This window comes from Eucyclogobius newberryi, unplaced genomic scaffold (assembly GCF_026437365.1).
Source record: "Eucyclogobius newberryi isolate DKJ021-1_F unplaced genomic scaffold, fEucNew1.0.hap1 SCAF_16, whole genome shotgun sequence".
Lineage (NCBI taxonomy): Eukaryota > Metazoa > Chordata > Actinopteri > Gobiiformes > Gobiidae > Eucyclogobius > Eucyclogobius newberryi.
In genome coordinates, this window is record NW_027315790.1 from 30,168,586 (window position 1) to 30,190,909 (window position 22,324).

At 41.1% G+C, this 22,324-nt stretch overlaps 1 protein-coding gene across 3 annotated transcripts in view; it reads left to right on the forward strand.

Annotated features, from left to right (window-relative positions):
• The first annotated feature begins 6,381 nt into the window (after positions 1 to 6,381).
• cnot3b (CCR4-NOT transcription complex, subunit 3b) overlaps positions 6,382 to 22,324 on the forward strand; it is a 41,500-nt gene continuing 25,557 nt past the window's right edge. For all 3 annotated transcript variants that reach the window (XM_072448244.1, XM_072448245.1, XM_072448246.1), the window contains exons 1-5: positions 6,382 to 6,443; positions 17,395 to 17,462; positions 17,551 to 17,625; positions 19,475 to 19,564; positions 21,952 to 22,080. In XM_072448244.1, coding sequence (XP_072304345.1) covers positions 6,419 to 6,443; positions 17,395 to 17,462; positions 17,551 to 17,625; positions 19,475 to 19,564; positions 21,952 to 22,080 — 387 coding nt within the window. In that variant the 5' untranslated portion in view covers positions 6,382 to 6,418. The remainder of the gene's footprint in view (positions 6,444 to 17,394; positions 17,463 to 17,550; positions 17,626 to 19,474; positions 19,565 to 21,951; positions 22,081 to 22,324) is intronic.

Here is a 22,324-nt window from a genome sequence, read left to right on the forward strand (position 1 = left end):
TCCCTTTTCCAAAATTGTCTGTTCCACATCAAACAGCACAGCCGGTGGAGCCACAGTGTCCGCTCCAAACTTCACCGGCCTTTCTCCCTCTCTCCCGCCTTAAACACATGTGCAGGGGCCACAAGTTTGTGCAGGGGCCAGCGTGCAGAAAGATGGTGCCCGGGCGCTGACGCCGCCAAAGATGCCCGCATTGTTTATAAACATCCCGGGCTGTGCACCGTGACACTCGGTGCGGAGGGCTTCCCCGGTGCACGGGGCTCACCTGCGGGGCTCACCTGCACACAGTCTGACCCCTGCACACAGTCTGACCCCTGCACACAGTCTGACCCCTGCACACATTCTGACCCAGGCCCACCACACACGGCTAATGATGCACTCAGGAGGGTCTTACATAAGCGCGTAATGAGGCGTCAGATCAAGTGATGCTGCTGTTCATAATGATCAGAATGTTAAACATTTAGTTTTATTAATATACAGCAGATGTAGTTAGTAAGATGCTCTAGTTTACTATTGTAAGATGATCTGGTTTATATAGTAAGATGCTCTTGTTTACTACAGTAAGATGCTCTGGTTTATATAGTAAGATGCTCTAGTTTACTACAGTAAGATGCTCTGGTTTATATAGTAAGATGCTCTTGTTTACTATAGTAAGATGCTCTTGTTTACTATAGTAAGATGCCCTAGTTTACTACAGTAAGATGCTCTAGTTTACTACAGTAAGATGCTCTAGTTTACTACAGTAAGATGCTCTAGTTTACTACAGTAAGATGCTCTGGTTTATATAGTAAGATGCTCTTGTTTACTATAGTAAGATGCTCTTGTTTACTACAGTAAGATGCTCTAGTTTAATACAGTAAGATGCTCTTGTTTACTATAGTAAGATGCTCTTGTTTACTACAGTAAGATGCTCTAGTTTAATACAATAAGATGCTCTAGTTTACTACCGTAAGATGCCCTGGTTTATATAGTAAGATGCCCTAGTTTACTACAGTAAGATGCTCTAGTTTACTACAGTAAGATGCTCTAGTTTACAACAGTAAGATGCTCTAGTTTACAACAGTAAGATGCTCTAGTTTACTACAGTAAGATGCTCTGGTTTATATAGTAAGATGCTCTGGTTTATATAGTAAGATCCTCTTGTTTACTATAGTAAGATGCTCTTGTTTACTACAGTAAGATGCTCTGGTTTATATAGTAAGATGCTCTAGTTTAATACAGTAAGATGCTCTAGTTTACTACAGTAAGATGCCCTGGTTTATATAGTAAGATGCTCTAGTTTAATACAGTAAGATGCTCTTGTTTACTACAGTAAGATGCTCTAGTTTACTACAGTAAGATGCCCTGGTTTATATAGTAAGATGCTCTAGTTTACTACAGTAAGATGCTCTAGTTTACTACAGTAAGATGCCCTGGTTTATATAGTAAGATGCTCTAGATTACTACAGTAAGATGCTCTGGTTTATATAGTAAGATCCTCTTGTTTACTATAGTAAGATGCTCTTGTTTACTACAGTAAGATGCTCTGGTTTATATAGTAAGATGCTCTAGTTTAATACAGTAAGATGCTCTAGTTTACTACAGTAAGATGCCCTGGTTTATATAGTAAGATGCTCTAGTTTAATACAGTAAGATGCTCTTGTTTACTACAGTAAGATGCTCTAGTTTACTACAGTAAGATGCCCTGGTTTATATAGTAAGATGCTCTAGTTTACTACAGTAAGATGCTCTAGTTTACTACAGTAAGATGCCCTGGTTTATATAGTAAGATGCTCTAGATTACTACAGTAAGATGCTCTGGTTTATATAGTAAGATGCTCTAGTTTACTACAGTAAAATGCTCTAGTTTACTACAGTAAAATGCTCTAGTTTACTACAGTAAGATGCTCTAGTTTACTACAGTAAGATGCTCTAGTTTACTACAGTAAGATGCTCTGGTTTACTACAGTAACATACTCTGGTTTACTACAGTAACATACACTGGTTTACTACAGTAACATACACTGGTTTACTACAGTAACATACTCTGGTTTACTACAGTAACACACTGGTTTACTACAGTAACACACTCTGGTTTACTACAGTAACACACTCTGGTTTACTACAGTAACACACTGGTTTACTACAGTAACATACTCTGGTTTACTACAGTAACATACACTGGTTTACTACAGTAACATACTCTGGTTTACTACAGTAACACACTGGTTTACTACAGTAACACACTCTGGTTTACTACAGTAACATACACTGGTTTACTACAGTAACACACACTGGTTTACTACAGTAACACACTCTGGTTTACTACAGTAACACACACTGGTTTACTACAGTAACACACACTGGTTTACTACAGTAACACACTCTGGTTTACTACAGTAACACACTCTGGTTTACTACAGTAACACACACTGGTTTACTACAGTAACACACACTGGTTTACTACAGTAACATACACTGGTTTACTACAGTAACATACACTGGTTTACTACAGTAACATACTCTGGTTTACTACAGTAACACACTCTGGTTTACTACAGTAACATACACTGGTTTACTACAGTAACACACTCTGGTTTACTACAGTAACACACTGGTTTACTACAGTAACATACTCTGGTTTACTACAGTAACACACTGGTTTACTACAGTAACACACTCTGGTTTACTACAGTAACATACACTGGTTTACTACAGTAAAATACTCTGGTTTACTACAGTAACATACACTGGTTTACTACAGTAACATACACTGGTTTACTACAGTAACACACTCTGGTTTACTACAGTAACACACACTGGTTTACTACAGTAACACACACTGGTTTACTACAGTAACACACACTGGTTTACTACAGTAACACACACTGGTTTACTACAGTAACACACTCTGGTTTACTACAGTAACATACACTGGTTTACTACAGTAACACACTCTGGTTTACTACAGTAACATACACCGGTTTACTACAGTAACATACACTGGTTTACTACAGTAACACACACTGGTTTACTACAGTAACACACACTGGTTTACTACAGTAACACACACTGGTTTACTACAGTAACACACTCTGGTTTACTACAGTAACATACACTGGTTTACTACAGTAACACACTCTGGTTTACTACAGTAACACACTGGTTTACTACAGTAACACACTCTGGTTTACTACAGTAACATACACTGGTTTACTACAGTAAAATACTCTGGTTTACTACAGTAACATACACTGGTTTACTACAGTAACATACACTGGTTTACTACAGTAACACACTCTGGTTTACTACAGTAACACACACTGGTTTACTACAGTAACACACACTGGTTTACTACAGTAACACACTCTGGTTTACTACAGTAACACACTCTGGTTTACTACAGTAACACACACTGGTTTACTACAGTAACACACACTGGTTTACTACAGTAACATACACTGGTTTACTACAGTAACATACACTGGTTTACTACAGTAACATACTCTGGTTTACTACAGTAACACACTCTGGTTTACTACAGTAACATACACTGGTTTACTACAGTAACATACTCTGGTTTACTACAGTAACATACACTGGTTTACTACAGTAACACACTCTGGTTTACTACAGTAACACACACTGGTTTACTACAGTAACACACACTGGTTTACTACAGTAACACACACTGGTTTACTACAGTAACACACTCTGGTTTACTACAGTAACACACTCTGGTTTACTACAGTAACACACACTGGTTTACTACAGTAACACACACTGGTTTACTACAGTAACATACACTGGTTTACTACAGTAACATACACTGGTTTACTACAGTAACATACTCTGGTTTACTACAGTAACACACTCTGGTTTACTACAGTAACATACACTGGTTTACTACAGTAACACACTCTGGTTTACTACAGTAACACACACTGGTTTACTACAGTAACACACACTGGTTTACTACAGTAACATACACTGGTTTACTACAGTAACATACACTGGTTTACTACAGTAACATACTCTGGTTTACTACAGTAACACACTCTGGTTTACTACAGTAACATACACTGGTTTACTACAGTAACATACACTGGTTTACTACAGTAACATACTCTGGTTTACTACAGTAACACACTCTGGTTTACTACAGTAACATACTCTGGTTTACTACAGTAACACACTCTGGTTTACTACAGTAACATACACTGGTTTACTACAGTAACACACTCTGGTTTACTACAGTAACACACTGGTTTACTACAGTAACATACTCTGGTTTACTACAGTAACACACTGGTTTACTACAGTAACACACTCTGGTTTACTACAGTAACATACACTGGTTTACTACAGTAACATACTCTGGTTTACTACAGTAACATACACTGGTTTACTACAGTAACACACTCTGGTTTACTACAGTAACACACTAGTTTACTACAGTAACACACTCTGGTTTACTACAGTAACATACACTGGTTTACTACAGTAACACACACTGGTTTACTACAGTAACATACTCTGGTTTACTACAGTAACATACACTGGTTTACTACAGTAACACACTCTGGTTTACTACAGTAACACACACTGGTTTACTACAGTAACATACTCTGGTTTACTACAGTAACATACTCTGGTTTACTACAGTAACTTACATATAGTGACACTTGTAATCAATGCCATCCAGTTGATATATTGTCATTTTGCATGAATTGTATTAAAGCTGAAGTGAAGAATACTATGTAGTATATAGTAGTATATAGTAGTACACAATAGTATATAGTAGTATGTACTATATATTACTACTTACTCAATCCCTCTGCTTTCCTAGTTTTTTCAAGTGTTACATTCTACATTAGATCAGTTTGCTATTGCAACTTGCATGTCAGATTTTTGTTATTGCATTATTTTAACATTTTAAAGTGATACAAAGATGTGCCTTAATTTACCCGTCAAACTGTCAAAAAAAAAAAAAATCAATTTATAAAGTATGAATAAGATGCAATCACTAATGCTTGAGTGGTTATGCCGTTTCTTACTGTTCGCACGCTCCCCCCTCCGCAGATCTGAGCTGTAACTTCTCTGCCATAGAGATACTGCAGAAGTATTTCATGCAATCCTGATTATTCAGGTCACAATATAATCGCAAAATTATTGTCGTGACTGTGGGAAGCTCTGTTCGACTGCGTGAATGTTATAACGACGTATCCGCGAGTTACTGTTATGTTACTGTGCGTCGAGTTACGCTCGAGTTACCGTGCGCTCGAGTTACCGTGCGCTCGAGTTACCGTGCGCTCGAGTTACCGTGCGCTCGAGTTACCGTGCGCTCGAGTTACCGTGCGCTCGAGTTACCGTGCGCTCGAGTTACCGTGCGCTCGAGTTACTGTGCGCTCGAGTTACGCTCGAGTTACCGTGCGCTCGAGTTACGCTCGAGTTACCGTGCGCTCGAGTTACGCTCGAGTTACCGTGCGCTCGAGTTACGCTCGAGTTACCGTGCGCTCGAGTTACGCTCGAGTTACCGTGCGCTCGAGTTACGCTCGAGTTACCGTGCGCTCGAGTTACGCTCGAGTTATGCTCGAGTTATGCTCGAGTTACGCTCGAGTTGCGCTCGTGTTACCGTGCGCTCGAGTTACGCTCGAGTTACGCTCGAGTTACGCTCGAGTTACGCTCGAGTTACGCTCGAGTTACGCTCGAGTTACGCTCGAGTTACGCTCGAGTTACGCTCGAGCGTAAGTTACGCTCGAGTTACGCTCGAGTTACGCTCGAGTTACCGTGCGCTCGAGTTACTGTGCGCCTGTACTTTAGACTTTCATGTGAGTCTTGTATTAGTTTAGCAGTTTCAAGTGTTAATAATAATAATAAATGTGAACAGTTAAAACCTTGTTGTAACTGCGTCGCTCGTCATAAATACTGCACTTCGTTGAGTTAAAAAGTGCAGTTTTGTGTTTGTACATTTGCAGAATCCCACTAAAATCACTCACACTTTGTTTTGTTCATTATCAATATTCTCCTAAACTATATACATCTGATTTTACTGTTTTATAGGAGCAACAATTGATTTAAACTCATTTTCTTTGCACAAAACTCATTTATAACCAGGTAAAGTGAAAAGTGTGCAAAATGATGCATAAAGTACAAGTATTTTTAGATGCTTTTGTTTAGATGACATTTAATCATTGAAATAGTCAGTCATTATTTTAATAGTCGATTATTGCTTGTTTTCTTCAATCCATTAATGCAATTGAAGTATTTCTGTGGATTTGAATGGCCTCTGCCCTTTCATCTTGTATTAGTTATAAAGTAGTTATAAAGTAGTTATTGTATTTAAGGTGACAAATCATAAAGCTGCTACAAACTGAGCTCTATCACTGACTGTTTCTCTTCTGTTTCAGTGAAAGGCATGAAGACATCATCCTAGTCAGTCATGGCCGATAAAAGGAAACTCCAAGGTGAGGACCAGCTCTGCGGCGTTCATATTCAAATGAGCGTGTGTTTGTTTGTTTGTTTGTTGTGGTTCCGTTGACGTTCTCTGCTGAATCCAGACGTGGACATGTTCGAGCTGCAGCTGACGTTGTCTTGTTTCCGGCCGGTTAAAATACAACTTCACGGCCGCCTGTAGTCGTTTCGTTGTAACGGTTGATTCCCAGATACAGGTCGATTCTAAAGCGAGTATGACATAGCACTTATCTGAACAACCTTTCCTCAATGATTTTTAAAATGAACTATTCTTTACTTTTGAAATGAAACTGGCATCGTGTAACAAGCCTTTTCCTTAGTTTATTTAATATATGTGAGTAGCTTGACAACACTGGACTCAATATAAGAGGCCTTTTAATGTGCCATTTGTGTAATAATTGTACAACATGATTCATCTTCATCTGATTGAGCATTTGTGGAGTGCTTTTTTGGGGGGTAAATTTCTACAGCTGAAGTGATAATAACTTTTTAGCAACAAAAAAAATACTAAAATTCTATAAAAGCGTGTTTTTTTTTTTTACATTTTGATGTTTTTATTGCACTGGGGGGAAAATAGACAAACCTACCATGTTCTCCGCAAACCTGACTCGACTCGTACTTGGCCTGGAAGAGCCTCCTCCTGCTCGTCGCCATGGAAATGTTTGACAGTAATATTCATAAAGGTCCTGATGTTGGAGGTGTTTGCGGTTCTCTTTGTCCATAATGATGATGAGATCAGAGCTGCAGGAAACTGGAGAAGACAAAGAGGAGATGCTCAAGGCGGCGTTTGTAGTAGTAGCAGCAGCAGCAGCAGCAGGAGCAGCAGCAGCAGCAGCAGCAGCAGCAGCAGGAGCAGCAGCAGCAGCAGCAGCAGCAGCAGCAGGAGCAGCAGCAGGAGCAGCAGCAGGAGCAGGAGCAGGAGCGGCGGCGGTCCAGAGGCTTGTTGTGGAAGCTGTCAGTCTGTCGTGTTACGGTTGCATAATGCTCTAAATCACTCGCACGTTTTTCCGTTAGTGAAATGCTGTTTTCTGCACAATGTCTCGAAAAGTCCAACGTCATCAATTTGAGAATCCGCTTTTTATGTCGGCGTCAGTCCAGGAGTTCTGTGCGAGTTCACTGCATAACAGAAGCCGTCGTGGCATCATCAGCTGGACCGTAAAGACGTGTTACATTTCATTACACTTGAGTCGTGGATAGAATTGTCTAGAATTAAGATAAGATATTCCTTTATTGTCCCACATGGGGAAATTTCATTGGTGCAACGCAGGTAGATACAGAGGTAGATACAGAAGAACAGATCACTTATAGGAAGTCTGAAAAACACTTTCAGTAGAAGATCTCCTATAAATAAATAAAAACTCCCATAGACAAATAAATAAATACATAAATACCATTGCATGTGAGCACGACAGTAATTGCACATGAATATGTGTCACGACAGCACATAGATTGCACATGAATTTCACAGTAATTGCACATGAATTGCACATGAATTCCAACAATTGCACATATGACAGAATTGCACATCAGTATTAGGTTAGGTCAGTATTGCGAGTGTTCAGTACTAACAGTTTTTGTTATAAAGTCTGACAGCAGCAGGAAGGAAAGACCTACGGAACCTTTCCTTCGCACATCGAGGGTGGATCAGTCTCTCACTGAAGCTGCTCTCCAGAGCGGAGAGAGTGTCCTGCAGGGGGTGACACTCATGGTCCAGCATAGATGTGAATCTAGCCAGGACCCTCCTGTCCCCCACCTCCTGCACCGAGTCCAGAGCACAGCCCAGGACGGAGCTGGACTTCTTGATGACTCTGTCCAGCCTCTTCCTCTCCCTCTCTGTGATGCTGCTGCTCCAGCAGGCCACACCATACAGGAGGGCCGATGCCACCACAGAGTCTTAGAAGGTCTTCAGGAGTGGCCCTGTCACTCCAAAAGACCTGAGTCTCCTCAGGAGGTAGAGCCGACTCTGGCTCTTCCTGTACAGTGCGTCTGTGTTATGAGTCCAGTCCAGTTTGTGGACATTTCTCACCCCAGGCACAAAACAAACAAAAAACTGCTTTATATCGGCTGTAGTTGGGTTTCGCAGACAAAAGCTTTAATGCATTTATTTAATTCTCTGGATAACGATTATAATCTTGCAATCCACAAAAGCACAGAGGAAACATGTCTGTAAATGTCTTGAAGTGTGAGTGTGGATTAGATATGAGTAGGGACAATTTTTGATGATTTTTTCCCCGTATTTTGCAGCCCAAATGGGATGAGAAAGCGGTTGTAGTAGCAAAAATCTCTAGATAAGACAAAGAAGCAAGTTGTCTCGTTTCAAAAGTAAACTGTTTAATCTTGTGGCTGAATCAGAAAGAAACTCGAGTGGACTCGGCCATTCTCATAGAAGGCCGAGTCCACGCGTCTGTCTCTTGCCTGCTTCCCAAAATGTCTGTCTCCCAAATCCTCCCGTCCCCCCTCTGTCCCCTTCCTTAAATCACCGATGATCACATGACCACACACACACAGAAGTTCCCGGTCACTGGTCTCTCAGGTACAAAGGAACCAAGGAGCAAATGGGACATCAAAGAAACAGTGGTTTCAGGAAGGAGACAGTACATAACATTTGCATTCATTCAATTCACATGTCTTGCCTAGTGTGAAACATAACGTGGGACTTCCTAGCCACTCCAGGGAGTCCGGACATGTAAATATCCAGGCCAAAAGGGGTTGTCAGGCTGTTAGAACTAAATCTGATTAGAAATAGAATTGAAAGTTAAAAAGTAAAGGGCCAGATTATATTTTTTCCACAACAGACCTCTCCCGTGATAATTTAGGAAACTCGCTTTCCTAATTAATCACAATCAGAAAGAAAAAATAAAATATCACTACGTCAATACACCATTAATGAGCTGCTGTTTGGAAGAGTAAAAAAATTTAAAAATTCCATCCAAAGTCTATCTTAAAGTTCTACACAGGCATAGGATTCATGGAGGAAACCAACAAACAAAATAAAATGAAACAATAAACAAAACATAATAAACTCCAGCAGTTGAAAGACAAATGGTCATTGTACAAACAACATAAGATTGTGAGATGAAGTAAACCAATCAAAGTTATGTAGAAACCAGATCACAATATAGAAATATTACAGTATGAAAATAAGTCAAAAAGTAAAAGGATAATAAAAAGATAAGTAAAATGAAAACCAACAACAATGTAATCATGTTCACTGTCAAAAATAAGGGTGACAACCAAAAGTAAAAGGATAGAAATAAAAAAAAAAACAGGTTTTATGGCCCGTTAGTGTGATGCTGATCGCGCTTTGTAAACATGGGATCACACAGGCGAACAGAATCAGAATGACTACTATAACGATCGCAAAGGCTATGAAACCATAATGTCAAAAGAATCAGGGCAAAAACCAACCCAATAGCGTAAATCACGATTCTAAAGTTCAATGTTCTGGTTTTAGATTCAATCTTCTCATCCAGTAGGGTCCATTTAGAGCTCTGTGTGTCCAAGGTTCCCACCTCACGCGGAGGGTGGGACATGTTTGTGTCTGGAGACATGAATGTGTGTTTGTGTGAGTGTAAATGGGTGCAGATGAAAAGCAGCGCTCAGGCTTGCACTTTTATCTTGTCTTGGGCTTGTCTTTGTGTTGTCCAGGCTGTGGTTTCTGTGGCGAGCTGGGACTCTTTCCCCTCTCAGTCAGATCTGGTGATTCCATGCTGCTGTCGTATCCAAACCCTCTGTACGTTACGTGCGCCACATTTGCGTCTTTGGCTTTGTTGGCTCTGCTGCTGCTGCTGCTGCTGCTGCTGTTGTTGTTGCTGCTGCTGCTGCTGCTGCTGCTACTGCTACTGCATAGAGTGTCATAATGGCGTGTGTGCCTGTACAGTTCGTTGAGCGTTGGTTGCCCAATGCCGCACACACAAGTTAGTTCAATATTTTGGACAATGTTCTGGCTCGGGTCTTTGAGTTTCGCCCAAACAGTGGACGCCTCGCACGGCGTGTCCAGCGTTTCTTGTATGATCCTCTGCTTCTCTGAACGAAGTGGCTCCAGTGTAGTTTTCTTCAGATGTTTTGATGGGTTGACTGACTGAGAAGGAGGATGAGCCCAGCTGCGCCGACAGGTCCACTCTGTGTAAAGAGAAAAATTCTGCACACAGTAATTTGTTCTTTTTGTTGTTGTGTGTTATGTTGTAAGTGGAGGTGCGGATGTTTGTGTGTGTGTGTGTTATGTGGACAAGGATTTTCGCTCTCTCTTTTTCACATTATTACAGTTTCCCAAAACTATATTGCATACATTCAATATTTCATCAAATAATTATAAAAAATCCAAAAATCACAAATGTGTTCAATATCTCCTTTTTTTTTAACATCAACTCATTATATCTCAAACTCATTCAAACAGTATCCAGCATCTTTTCTGCAGGGTCTACAAAAAAACAAAATTACAAAAAAATCAATAAATAAAAATGTTAGAGTTAAAATTAAGATTCCAATCCAACTCGAAATAGGATTGGCGTCGTAATCTAGCACACAGCTCTAATATTTTGGAGTTACAGTTAGAATTAGAGCTTTGTTTAATCACAGAGTTTCAAACAAAGCGCTAACTCATTCACACAGCTCTAACTCGATCATTATTCGCACACAGCTCTATTTGTTGAAGTTACAGTTAGAATTAGAGCTTTGCTTAATAACAAAGTTTCAAACAAAGCGCTAACTCATTCACACAGCTCTAACTCAATCATAATATATTTGTTTCTGAGTTACAGTTAGAATTAGAGCTTTGTTTAATCACACAGAGTTTAAAACAAAGCCCTAACTCATCCACACAGCTCTAACCCAAAAATTTGTTTAAATACAAAATAAATAAAAAAAAAATAATAAAAAAAAATGGAGTTGGACTCCGAAAACACGTTACACGTGTAAAAGTACGTACAATCAGTTGGACTGATTTAAAAAGGAGTTGGACTCCGAAAACAAGTTACCCGTTGTGGCTAGGTGGCTATCTTACAGATTATATTTGCACACAGTTCTTTTATTTTTTGAGTTACAGTTAAACTAAAAGACATGTTCTATTTAGAACATGTCTTTAAGTCATTCACACAGCTCAAACCCAATTGTCTTCATATATATATCCTAGTCTTACAATTGAAATACAAAAATCAAAACAAAACAACTTACACACAAGGTCCTTTTCACCCAGCGCCGGAGTCCTTTCTCCAGGGCCCCTGTGATGCAGCCCTCACGTCTCAGAAGTGGAGGTACGAGGCTTAGGTGGCAAAATTGCTGAATCACACGGTCCCTGGAAATTGGAATTGCCGGTCGAGGGACCCTGTCAACAACGCCAAATTGTAGTGGCAAAAATCTCTAGTTAAGACAAAGAAGCAAGTTGTCTCGTTTCAAAAGTAAACTGTTTAATCTTGTGGCTGAATCAGAAAGAAACTCGAGTGGACTCGGCCATTCTCATAGAAGGCCGAGTCCACGCGTCTGTCTCTTGCCTGCTTCCCAAAATGTCTGTCTCCCAAATCCTCCCGTCCCCCCTCTGTCCCCTTCCTTAAATCACCGATGATCACATGACCACACACACACAGAAGTTCCCGGTCACTGGTCTCTCAGGTACAAAGGAACCAAGGAGCAAATGGGACATCAAAGAAACAGTGGTTTCAGGAAGGAGACAGTACATAACATTTGCATTCATTCAATTCACATGTCTTGCCTAGTGTGAAACATAACGTGGGACTTCCTAGCCACTCCAGGGAGTCCGGACATGTAAATATCCAGGCCAAAAGGGGTTGTCAGGCTGTTAGAACTAAATCTGATTAGAAATAGAATTGAAAGTTAAAAAGTAAAGGGCCAGATTATATTTTTTCCACAACACGGTGAAGTCACATTCAAATAAAAGGAGTGTGTTTGCTTAATGCCTCTGCTGGACATTTAAGGCTGATTAAAGTCTCTTGATGACAATAATCAGATAATAATTCAGCAAATGATCTTCTGCGTGTGCTAAAATGTGCTTGTAAATGGCTTTGAGTGACAAGCATCACATAAAAGCACATTTTAACTACCACTGCACAATAGAAACCCACACTTTCTTAGGTTAGATGGAGGAAGTATTTCCGCGGGATCCTGTGCACATCGTCTAAATTCAGTCTCTCGGTCCAAACTTCCCGCGAGCGCAGAGACAAAAGTGGCTCTTTCTCCTAAATCCCGGCTCCACGCGAGCGGATCGAGCACAGAGTTATGTATTATTTCTTTCATCTAAAAATAACACGTGGGCGCAGCAGTATCTTCACATCGCGTCTGCTGAAGGTCAGGTCCGGCCCCTGTCGCATCTGTCGACACTCTCCATTCACGTTTGAGCGTTTCATCACCGAGTACTCACGGAGCCGGGGGCCACGGGGGGTGTTCCCAGGAAGTGTTAGACTCTGTTGGTACAGTAAAGGCTCATGTTTCCACTAATAATCCCGTGGAGCTGCAGGCGGGATCATAACCTTGGTTTGGATCGGGGGGAAATCTGAATATTTAACACTTCTCAGATATTACTTCAGAAATAAATGCTATAAGTGATTAAATAAATTCCTATAAGTGATCTGTTCTTTTCTTCTGTATCTGCCTCTGTATCTACCTGCGTTGCACCAATGAAATTTCCCCATATGGGACAATAAAGGAATATCTTATCTTATTTTAAGGGGACGTAAGGGCTGGACGCTATAGCAACACGCACGATATCACAGGAGTCTTTCCTCATATTGATTCATCACAATTTCTGATTCCATTTGGTTTCGTCTTATTACAAACAAAGAAAAATACATTTCAATAATCATTTCCTGAAGCTAAATGATAGATTTATAACCCTTTAACACCAGCAAATAGTCCAATTTCTTCCTCCAAAGTCTGAATTTCGAAATGCTCTCTGTAAACACGGGAAGCTCTCTTTAAATGTGTGCATCACTCGACGACTGAAAACGTTGTAATACATATGCCAGGGTCCTTGGTGGCGCTGTTGAAAAGTAACTCAAAGACAATGTCCATGTGCTGAAAACAACAACAACAACAACAACAATCATGTCACTTTTGTTGATTAATGACACCTTTCTGAAGCTAGTGTGAAAAAAAATTGACCGTATTTTCCGGATTATAAATCGCTGATGATAGAGAAGAAAAAAACGTGTATAAGTCGCATCGGAGTACGCGAGTCGCACCGGGGTATAAGTCGCACCGGAGTACACAGTGGAGAATAAGTCGCACTCCATGCGGCGAGAGGACATTTATTTATTTATTTAATGACATAGCATTTACATTGGACGAACCAGATGCAATGTTTTAAGTGTATGTAGCAGAATATGCTCATTTTCAACACCTGTCCATTGGGCCAATTTAAAGTTGCCAATTTGCCTAATACATACATGTCTTTGGACGGTGAGAGGAGCCGGAGTACCCGGAGAGAACCCACGGTATCCCCCACCCATGGAAATGGAGAAGACAAAACACCAAAGAAGAAGAGGAAGAAGATGAGGCGGAGGAAGAAGAGGATCTCATGTGCTTGGAATTCGTGGGCTTTGAACTGAAGAATAAGGTCTAAAGAACAAAGTCTAAAGAACAAAGTCTAAAGAACAAAGTCTAAAGAACAAAGTCTAAAGAATAAAGTCTAAAGAATAAAGTCTGGCGGTAATGTAACAGTTGGATACCATAGAGTTGGGGTGTTTTGGAGGATGAGGAACAAGAGGATTTTCTAACGTGCGTTGAACTCATGGGCTTTTCGAAACGCCAAAGAAATGGAAGAAGAACTTCTAAAGAATACGACAAAGTCTGAGGCATAAAGTCTGGCGGTAATGCAACACTTGGATGCCAACCGCCATAAAACAACAACAACCGCCACAACACACCAAAGAAGAAGTAAATGAAGATGAATAAAAGTCTGGAGGTAATGTAACACTTGGATACCAGTCGCCATAAAACACTGGAGGAGGAGAAGAAGAAGGAGAAGGTCCTTCAGCTACATGACGCATAGACAACGAACTGTCGTGTCTGGTATGTTAACATATGAACAGTTATTCAGATAACTATAGCATAAAGAACATGCTAACAAGTTTAGCAAAGCATCAGTTTTACCCCAAATCACTAAATCCATTGAATTCTTCCTCTGTGTCACTTCTAAACAACTCGTGCCCTCTTGTGGTTGTCAGTGTGAAAATAATCAACATGTGAAATGCAGTTCTCCGTGTGAAAATAAGTATAATATCACATATAAGTTGCTCTGGAGTCTAAGTCGCACCAAACTATGAAAAAGTATATAGTCCGGAAAATACGGTATGTCTCTTTTGAAATATGCTGACGGAGAAGATGCTGAACTTTGTGCCTGTTTTTGTTTCTTGTGAATAGACCCAGTAATTACAGACGTATGAACCATAAACCAGATCAACCAATCGGCAATCCAACGGTTAAAAAGCAAATTCTGACTTAAAACTCTCATAACTGCGACTTCTAAATAAATGTTTCTTCCCTTCACGTCTGAGCATCACAGGGATATATTTAAACCCAGCGTTATACATCCAATCCTACTTTTTACACAAGTTCAAAAAGTCTGTCTAAACCATGACTCACGCAGCGTCACAAACGGCGGTTCTTCTGAGTCTGGTCCAGAACCGCCGCTCGCTCACACGATGCAACGCTTTGATTCATCATTCCATTAGCACACGTCCACGCTCCGTTAGACGAGCAGCGCATTTCGAGCTTTTCAGACCATTAAGCGAGTTTTGAGGAATCACAAAAGACGAGCGTCATGCGGGAACGTACAGTGAGCGTTTGCGTCACCGCCGCGCCGAACATCCAGGTCAGAAATGATAAAACGGGACCGAAATACACGCTTCCTGTTTACGCTCGGCCCCGCAACTCGTCCGCGCCGCCAACATCTGGGACGGCGCTTCAAAACGCACGAGTTCGCTTTGAGTCTTTGGGTCTTTTATTCATACGATTTGTGTTAATGGTTTAGCAATACATTTGGACACAAGGAGTAGAAGAAAATATGAATTACAACCATAAAATGCAGGATTATACACAGAGGCTATGCAATGTGTTTGATATGAGGCCGTGCAGTTATTTACATTTAAATTGAGGCTGTGATTGGGATATTTCTGATCGGCTTTTGTTGTTTTAATTGCCTGCCAGTGTCTGTGTGTAAAGAGGAGGCCATGCACTGTTTTGGAGCAGAATTCAGATTTTCGAGAAAGAAATGTTCCAAACTATTGGGATAAAATTGTAAAAAGTTTCAAGGAATTTATATTGAAATCAGTTTTTATATATTTTTTTTTTTTTTTTTTAGAAAGACAAATCAAAATCAAGCCTTTGTCAACGTAAGTTTAAAACAATCTTCAGCCAAAATCCAGTTTATTTTAATCCATTGCAAAGTTCACAAATTGGAAGTTCATGTTTTAGTTTTAGTTTTTTTTTTTTAGATTAAGATTTGTATTTATTTTTCAAAGCATAAGGCCACGGTTATTTTATGACTTGGTTTACGGATCCGCCGCACTTAAATGATTGATTTCTACAATATAAATTAAAAAAATGTTTAATTTTTTTCATAAAATACCGCCGACAACGCAAAATAGCATTAAATGAAAAAAAGCGGTATTAAGTCAAAAGATAAGAGCGCGTGAGGCAATTTTTTGTCAAAATCCTGCGGGAGTCTGTGACGGAGCGACGTCCCTGTGCGCGGCCCCGGGAGAGCGCACGCGCCCGTTTCCCTTTCTGCTGCGCGCCTTTATATCGAAAATACACATTTTAAACCCGTTTAGCACATTTTCTCCAGCGCGTTTTGCCGTGAGTTAAGGATGCACACTTAGAAGCGTCAGTTCTACCAATGCAAAACGGGCTAAATCTACTGTTTCACTCACCTCCGCGCCACCCTTTCCTCCCGTGGTCCATTTTGGGAAAACCCGGAAGAAAAAATCTTTTGAAATGGAAATTATATTCATATTTCGTCCGCCCGTTCAATATGTTTCCTTTAAAAATCCGTAAAATAACTGCGGCCTAAGCACCCAAAAAATTATCCCATTTTCCCCACAAAATGTCCAATTTGTTTATGTTCAGTTTTAGTCCAAATGTGATTTTTTTTTTTTTTTTTTTTTTTTTTTTTTTCATTTTTCTAATATCCAATCTAATGTCTGTCCAATTTTTGATTATCGGTGCATTTTGTGTCATTGATTTTTGTGAGGGCCTTTTTTGCTGTGATATGTGCCGGTTGTATCCATGGCAGGAGTTCTGAGGCCCAAATACAGAGTTCTGAAATCCAGCGGTACATCAGTATCATATATTTTTCTTTATATCTTTATTGATCTCAATCCAAAACCTCTGAGCAACAGGACAATCCCAGAACACATGACGGTTATTGTGTATTTCAGCTCTTTAGCTTCATTGCTTTTCCACTCACATCAAACTGACAGAGACTGAACAGCGTGTAAAAGTATTGATGTAAAATATGGGGGAATCTTTCAGTATCTGACCAATATTTAATTCATTTTTTTAATCTGACAATACTGACATTGGGCGCCACAACAAACAAGACGTTTACTGTCGATAGTCTGACTTCAGCACATGCATAAACCTCTGTAAAATGCAATCCGAACATTTTGTCGCTTTAGTTGTATTTGTGCCTGTTTTCCATTTAAAAAAAAAAAAAAAAAGCTCGCTTTGTCGTGTTTTTCCTCCGCTCCCGTCGCACTAATGGAAACGCCGGCTTTAAAATGTTGGGCTTTTTTGTCAGAAATCAGCAAAAAAGCGAGCGTCGGTGTAAATAATGCACTTTTCACGGCTTGAATCTTTCATGATCAACAGTTTAAGTGCTCGAATGAAGGAAAGTGACGTACCTGCACGTGCACAAAAGCAGCCGTTCGCGCTCGCTACACCTGCCCGCGCTCGCCTCGTAACTTCACCTCTGCTTTCTCTCGTTTTCAGGGGAAATAGATCGATGTCTGAAAAAAGTAGCGGAAGGAGTGGAACAGTTCGAAGACATTTGGCAAAAGGTAAGATAAAACGTGACGAAGCTACGACTCGACAAGACAAAGCGGTTGTTCATATGACATGTTTAATTGTTATGTTTAATTTGCACAGCTTCACAATGCAGCTAACGCAAACCAGAAAGAGAAATATGAAGCCGACCTCAAGAAAGAGATTAAAAAGCTACAGGTGAGGCCGCGGTGCTGGAGCCGGACTGATGTCACCGAGCTACGAAACGAGCTCTTTAATATCGAACGGCACAGAGAAGGAGATGCGGCGTTGGATTCTAATGCTACTGATCACTTCACAATACATGCGTTAGCACATCCGGGAACTTGTACAGTAGCAATCGAGTCCGCCATTTTGAAAGGGGCACAACAGCACGTCTATTACATACGATACCCAGGATATATGAGGCCAAAATGCCAAAAACCTGCGTTCTGTAGGATGCAGTCGTGGTGGTTGCTAGTATACCGCGTGGCCCTTTCAAAATGGCCGCTATGGGGAAGTCCCGGATGTACGACGTCACCGCAAACGCATGTACAGCCACAGTTTCTGCTCGTGCCTGGGCGGGGTTTACTCTGGGCGCTCCGGCTCCGGCGTGAGTCCTGGAGCCTAGTGTGGCCTGGCAATATTAGAGTTTGAAACGGGTCATCTGAGCTAAACGCTGACCACACATCACACGAAAGTCATGAAATAAACTGGTTAATGAAATAAATTAATGAGGATTAGTATGGGACGTAACTCTGGGAAGCACGAGCCAAGAGTGGTCACAACAGATGAATGTAGAGCTTCTTGCGTCTCCTTTTTAATGTCTCTGTCGACAGTAGAAAAAGCTTCAGTTGTAGTCATCTGTAGAAAGAGTTGTTTGTTTCAACAGAAACTCCCCCCTTGTATCTACCGAGCTAGCCTATTCAGAATCTTAATGGGCTATTAGAATCCTCTTTGTCTTTGTGAGACCCTGGCTCAACCACCCTGAGTACCTGATTAGCATCTAAATGCCTGGTCCTCTACCTTTCCAGGGGTTCAGTAACCCATTATAAATAACAGGAAGATTAAACCTTAGCCCTCCATTTCTGTTTAAAGAAGGTCTTTCTTTTTTAACAAAAATAGCTTCCTTGACTCCTCTTTCAAACCATCTTTTCTCCCTGCTTAAAACCTTCACCTCATCGTCTTCAAACGAGTGATTAGAGGCTTCAAGATGGAGATGCACGACACTCTGAGGTCCTGAACTTGTATTTCTTCTGTGCTGATAGAGCCTCTTGTGTAGAGGCTGTTTTATCTCACCTATGTACCGTTCTTTACAGCTTTCTTCACTGCATTGGATCGAATAAACTACATTGCTCTGTTTTTGAGTCGGCAACTTGTCCTTAGGGTGAACCCGTTTTTGTCTTAAAGTGTAACTCTTTTATTGACAATGACTCTTGGATGAGAGTCGAAACGTCTATTTTTTCAAACTGAGTCCAGATGACTACAACTGAAGCTTTTTCTACTATGGAACACACCTGGACGAATGAGGGATTACACCGACACGTCTCTGTAGACAGTTTGAATTGTTCAGCAGAGTTTTAGCCAATCACAGCACAGATCCAATGCTACAACGCTAAAGTGCACTATGAATGCTTTTCAAGGTTTTGTGTTCAGAAGAAAACTTTTAATAATTATATTAAAGCAGTTGGTGGACCCTTCACCAGAAAAAAAGACATAGTTTCACCTTTAAACAAATATATTTTGTCATGGTTTTATTATAGCCAAGATTTAGGACACAGAAATAAAGTAGTTGTTTCAGTCATTACTCCAGTTGAATTGACTTGTTGTGAATATGATAAACGAGCTCAGCCCACGGGTCAGGATGTGTTTGTGTTTGGGCCTCTCGTGTTTCTCCTCAGTCAGCCACATTCGGCCTCATTCTGGACCAAACCAAGCCAAAAAAGTTCACATCATCAAAACTGTAATGACAAGTCTGCACTCGTTTTGTCTGACGTCTCCGTGTTTCCCTCTCTCCGCTCGCCGTCGCGCTCGCCGCCGGGTCCCGCAGCGTCTTCGAGACCAGATCAAGACGTGGGTGGCCTCCAACGAGATCAAAGACAAACGGCAGCTAGTGGAGAACCGCAAACTCATAGAGACGGTGAGTAACGGCGCGGGGGAGCGAGGGAGCAGGGGAGCGGGGCAGTGAGGGAACGAGGGAGCAGGAGAACAAGGGAATGAGGGAGCGAGAGCCAGGGGAGCAGGGGAACAGAATAGATTAAATAGATAACCACAAACCCGCACTACAGGAGGCGCTTTATCACAAAACACACAGTTTTTTGGCGTAAAATCACATTATGGAAAGTAGATTCTGCCACACACAAACTGAACGGCGGTGGTGTTTTGGGAAAAGGTGCCTTGAGTGACGTTTTTAAGAACACAAAGAAAACACCTGAATGGGCTGTTGAAGCTGGAGCACCTGGAAGTGTAAATGTGCCAAATTGTCTGAGCCACAGTTTCCTCTCCAAACTTCACCGGCCTCTCTACCTCTCTCCCTCTCCCCCGCCTTAAACACATGTACAGGGGCCACAAGTTTGTCCATGGGCCAGCGTGCAGAAAGATGGAGGGCTTTGTTCCTCCTTTAGTCCTGGTTCCTCCTTTAGCCCTGGTTCCCCCTTTAGCCCTGGTTCCCCCTGGTTCCTCCTTTAGCCCTGGTTCCTCCTTTATCCCTGGTTCCTTCTTTAGCCCTGGTTCCTCCTTTAGCCCTGGTTCCTCCTTTAGCCCTGGTTCCTCCTTTAGCCCTGGTTCCTCCTTTAGCCCTGGCTCCCTCCTTTAGCCCTGGTTCCTACTTGTTCCTCCTTTAGCCCTGGTTCCTCCTTTAGCCCTGGCTCCCTCCTTTAGCCCTGGTTCCTCCTTTAGCCCTGGCTCCCTCCTTTAGCCCTGGTTCCTCCTGGTTCCTCCTTTAGCCCTGGCTCTCTCCTTTAGCCCTGGTTCCTACTTGTTCCTCCTTTAGCCCTGGCTCCCTCCTTTAGCCCTGGTTCCTCCTTGTTCCTCCTTTAGCCCTGGTTCCTCCTTTAGCCCTGGTTCCTCCCTCGTTCGCAGGAGCACCAGGGTCTGGCTCGCCTCAGAATAGATTGAATGTGTGAAAAGTGCAAAGTGACACACAATATGGCCGCTGTGCTGAGCTGGCACTGGAGCGCGTCGTGGTCGATTGTTTATGCCATCTGCGAGCACGCTCTGTCCTCCGAACATGTACAAATATTACAGAGTGTGAGTCTGTTTACATGTACAAGTACTACAGAGTGTGAGTCTGTTTATATGTACAAGTACTACAGAGTGTGAGTCTGTTTACATGTACAAGTACTACAGAGTGTGAGTCTGTTTACATGTACAAGTACTACAGAGTGTGAGTCTGTTTACATGTACAAGTACTACAGAGTGTGAGTCTGTTTATATGTACAAGTACTACAGAGTGTGAGTCTGTTTACATGTACAAGTACTACAGAGTGTGAGTCTGTTTATATGTACAAGTACTACAGAGTGTGAGTCTGTTTACATGTACAAGTACTACAGAGTGAGTCTGTTTACATGCACAAATACAACAGAGTGTGAGTGTTTACATGTACAAGTACTACAGAGTGAGTCTGTTTACATGTACAAATACAACAGAGTGTGAGTCTGTTTACATGTACAAGTACTACAGAGTTTGAGTCTGTTTATATGTACAAGTACTACAGAGTGTGAGTCTGTTTACATGTACAAGTACTACAGAGAGTGAGTCTGTTTACATGTACAAGTACTACAGAGTGTGAGTCTGTTTACATGTACAAGTACTACAGAGAGTGAGTCTGTTTACATGTACAAGTACTACAGAGTGTGAGTCTGTTTACATGTACAAGTACTACAGAGTGTGAGTCTGTTTACATGTACAAGTACTACAGAGTGTGAGTCTGTTTACATGTACAAGTACTACAGAGTGTGAGTCTGTTTACATGTACAAATACAACAGAGTGAGTCTGTTTACATGTATAAGTACTACAGAGTGTGAGTCTGTTTACATGTACAAGTACTACAGAGTGTGAGTCTGTTTACATGTACAAGTACTACAGAGTGTGAGTCTGTTTACATGTACAAGGACTACAGAGAGTGAGTCTGTTTACATGTACAAGTACTACAGAGAGTGAGTCTGTTTACATGTACAAGTACTACAGAGTGTGAATCTGTTTACATGTACAAATACAACAGAGTGAGTCTGTTTACATGTACAAGTACTACAGAGTATGCATTTGTTTACTGCCCAGTCTACACATGGACATTTGGGTTGTAGAAACTTGATAAATAATTGTTTTATTAGTGCAGAGGTCATTGAATCTGACCTTTTTTGAGCGACTCATTCACTCTTGACTTTAGCATTAGTTGAAGTATTGTTTTTGATGTCAAACTCTTTCCTGAAACGCTTGAAAGTTGTATTTATATTGACCCAGACGGGGCGTCCTGCTGAGATTGTCCAGCGTCTAATAATACTTTTCTGTCGTTTGATGTCTGCAGCAAATGGAGCGGTTCAAGATCGTAGAAAGAGAAACTAAGACCAAAGCGTACTCTAAAGAGGGCCTCGGCCTGGCCCAGAAAGTGGACCCGGCCCAGAAGGAGAAGGAGGAGGTGGGCACGTGGCTCACGGTGAGTGCTCAAATATAATGACTTTAAATCAGCTGCATGAGCTTCTAACCATGTCACAACAATGCTCCAAAGGCTTTTATAATGGATCATGAACGTTTGACTTACACTATTTATGCATTCATCATTTATTTCATTACTTTTATTTATTTCAATACATGTGTTTTTTACCTTTTTACCTCGCTTAAAACAAAACAAGCTTAGTAAGATGTGACATAAACATAAACTAACAACTGTTTTAGTAGCC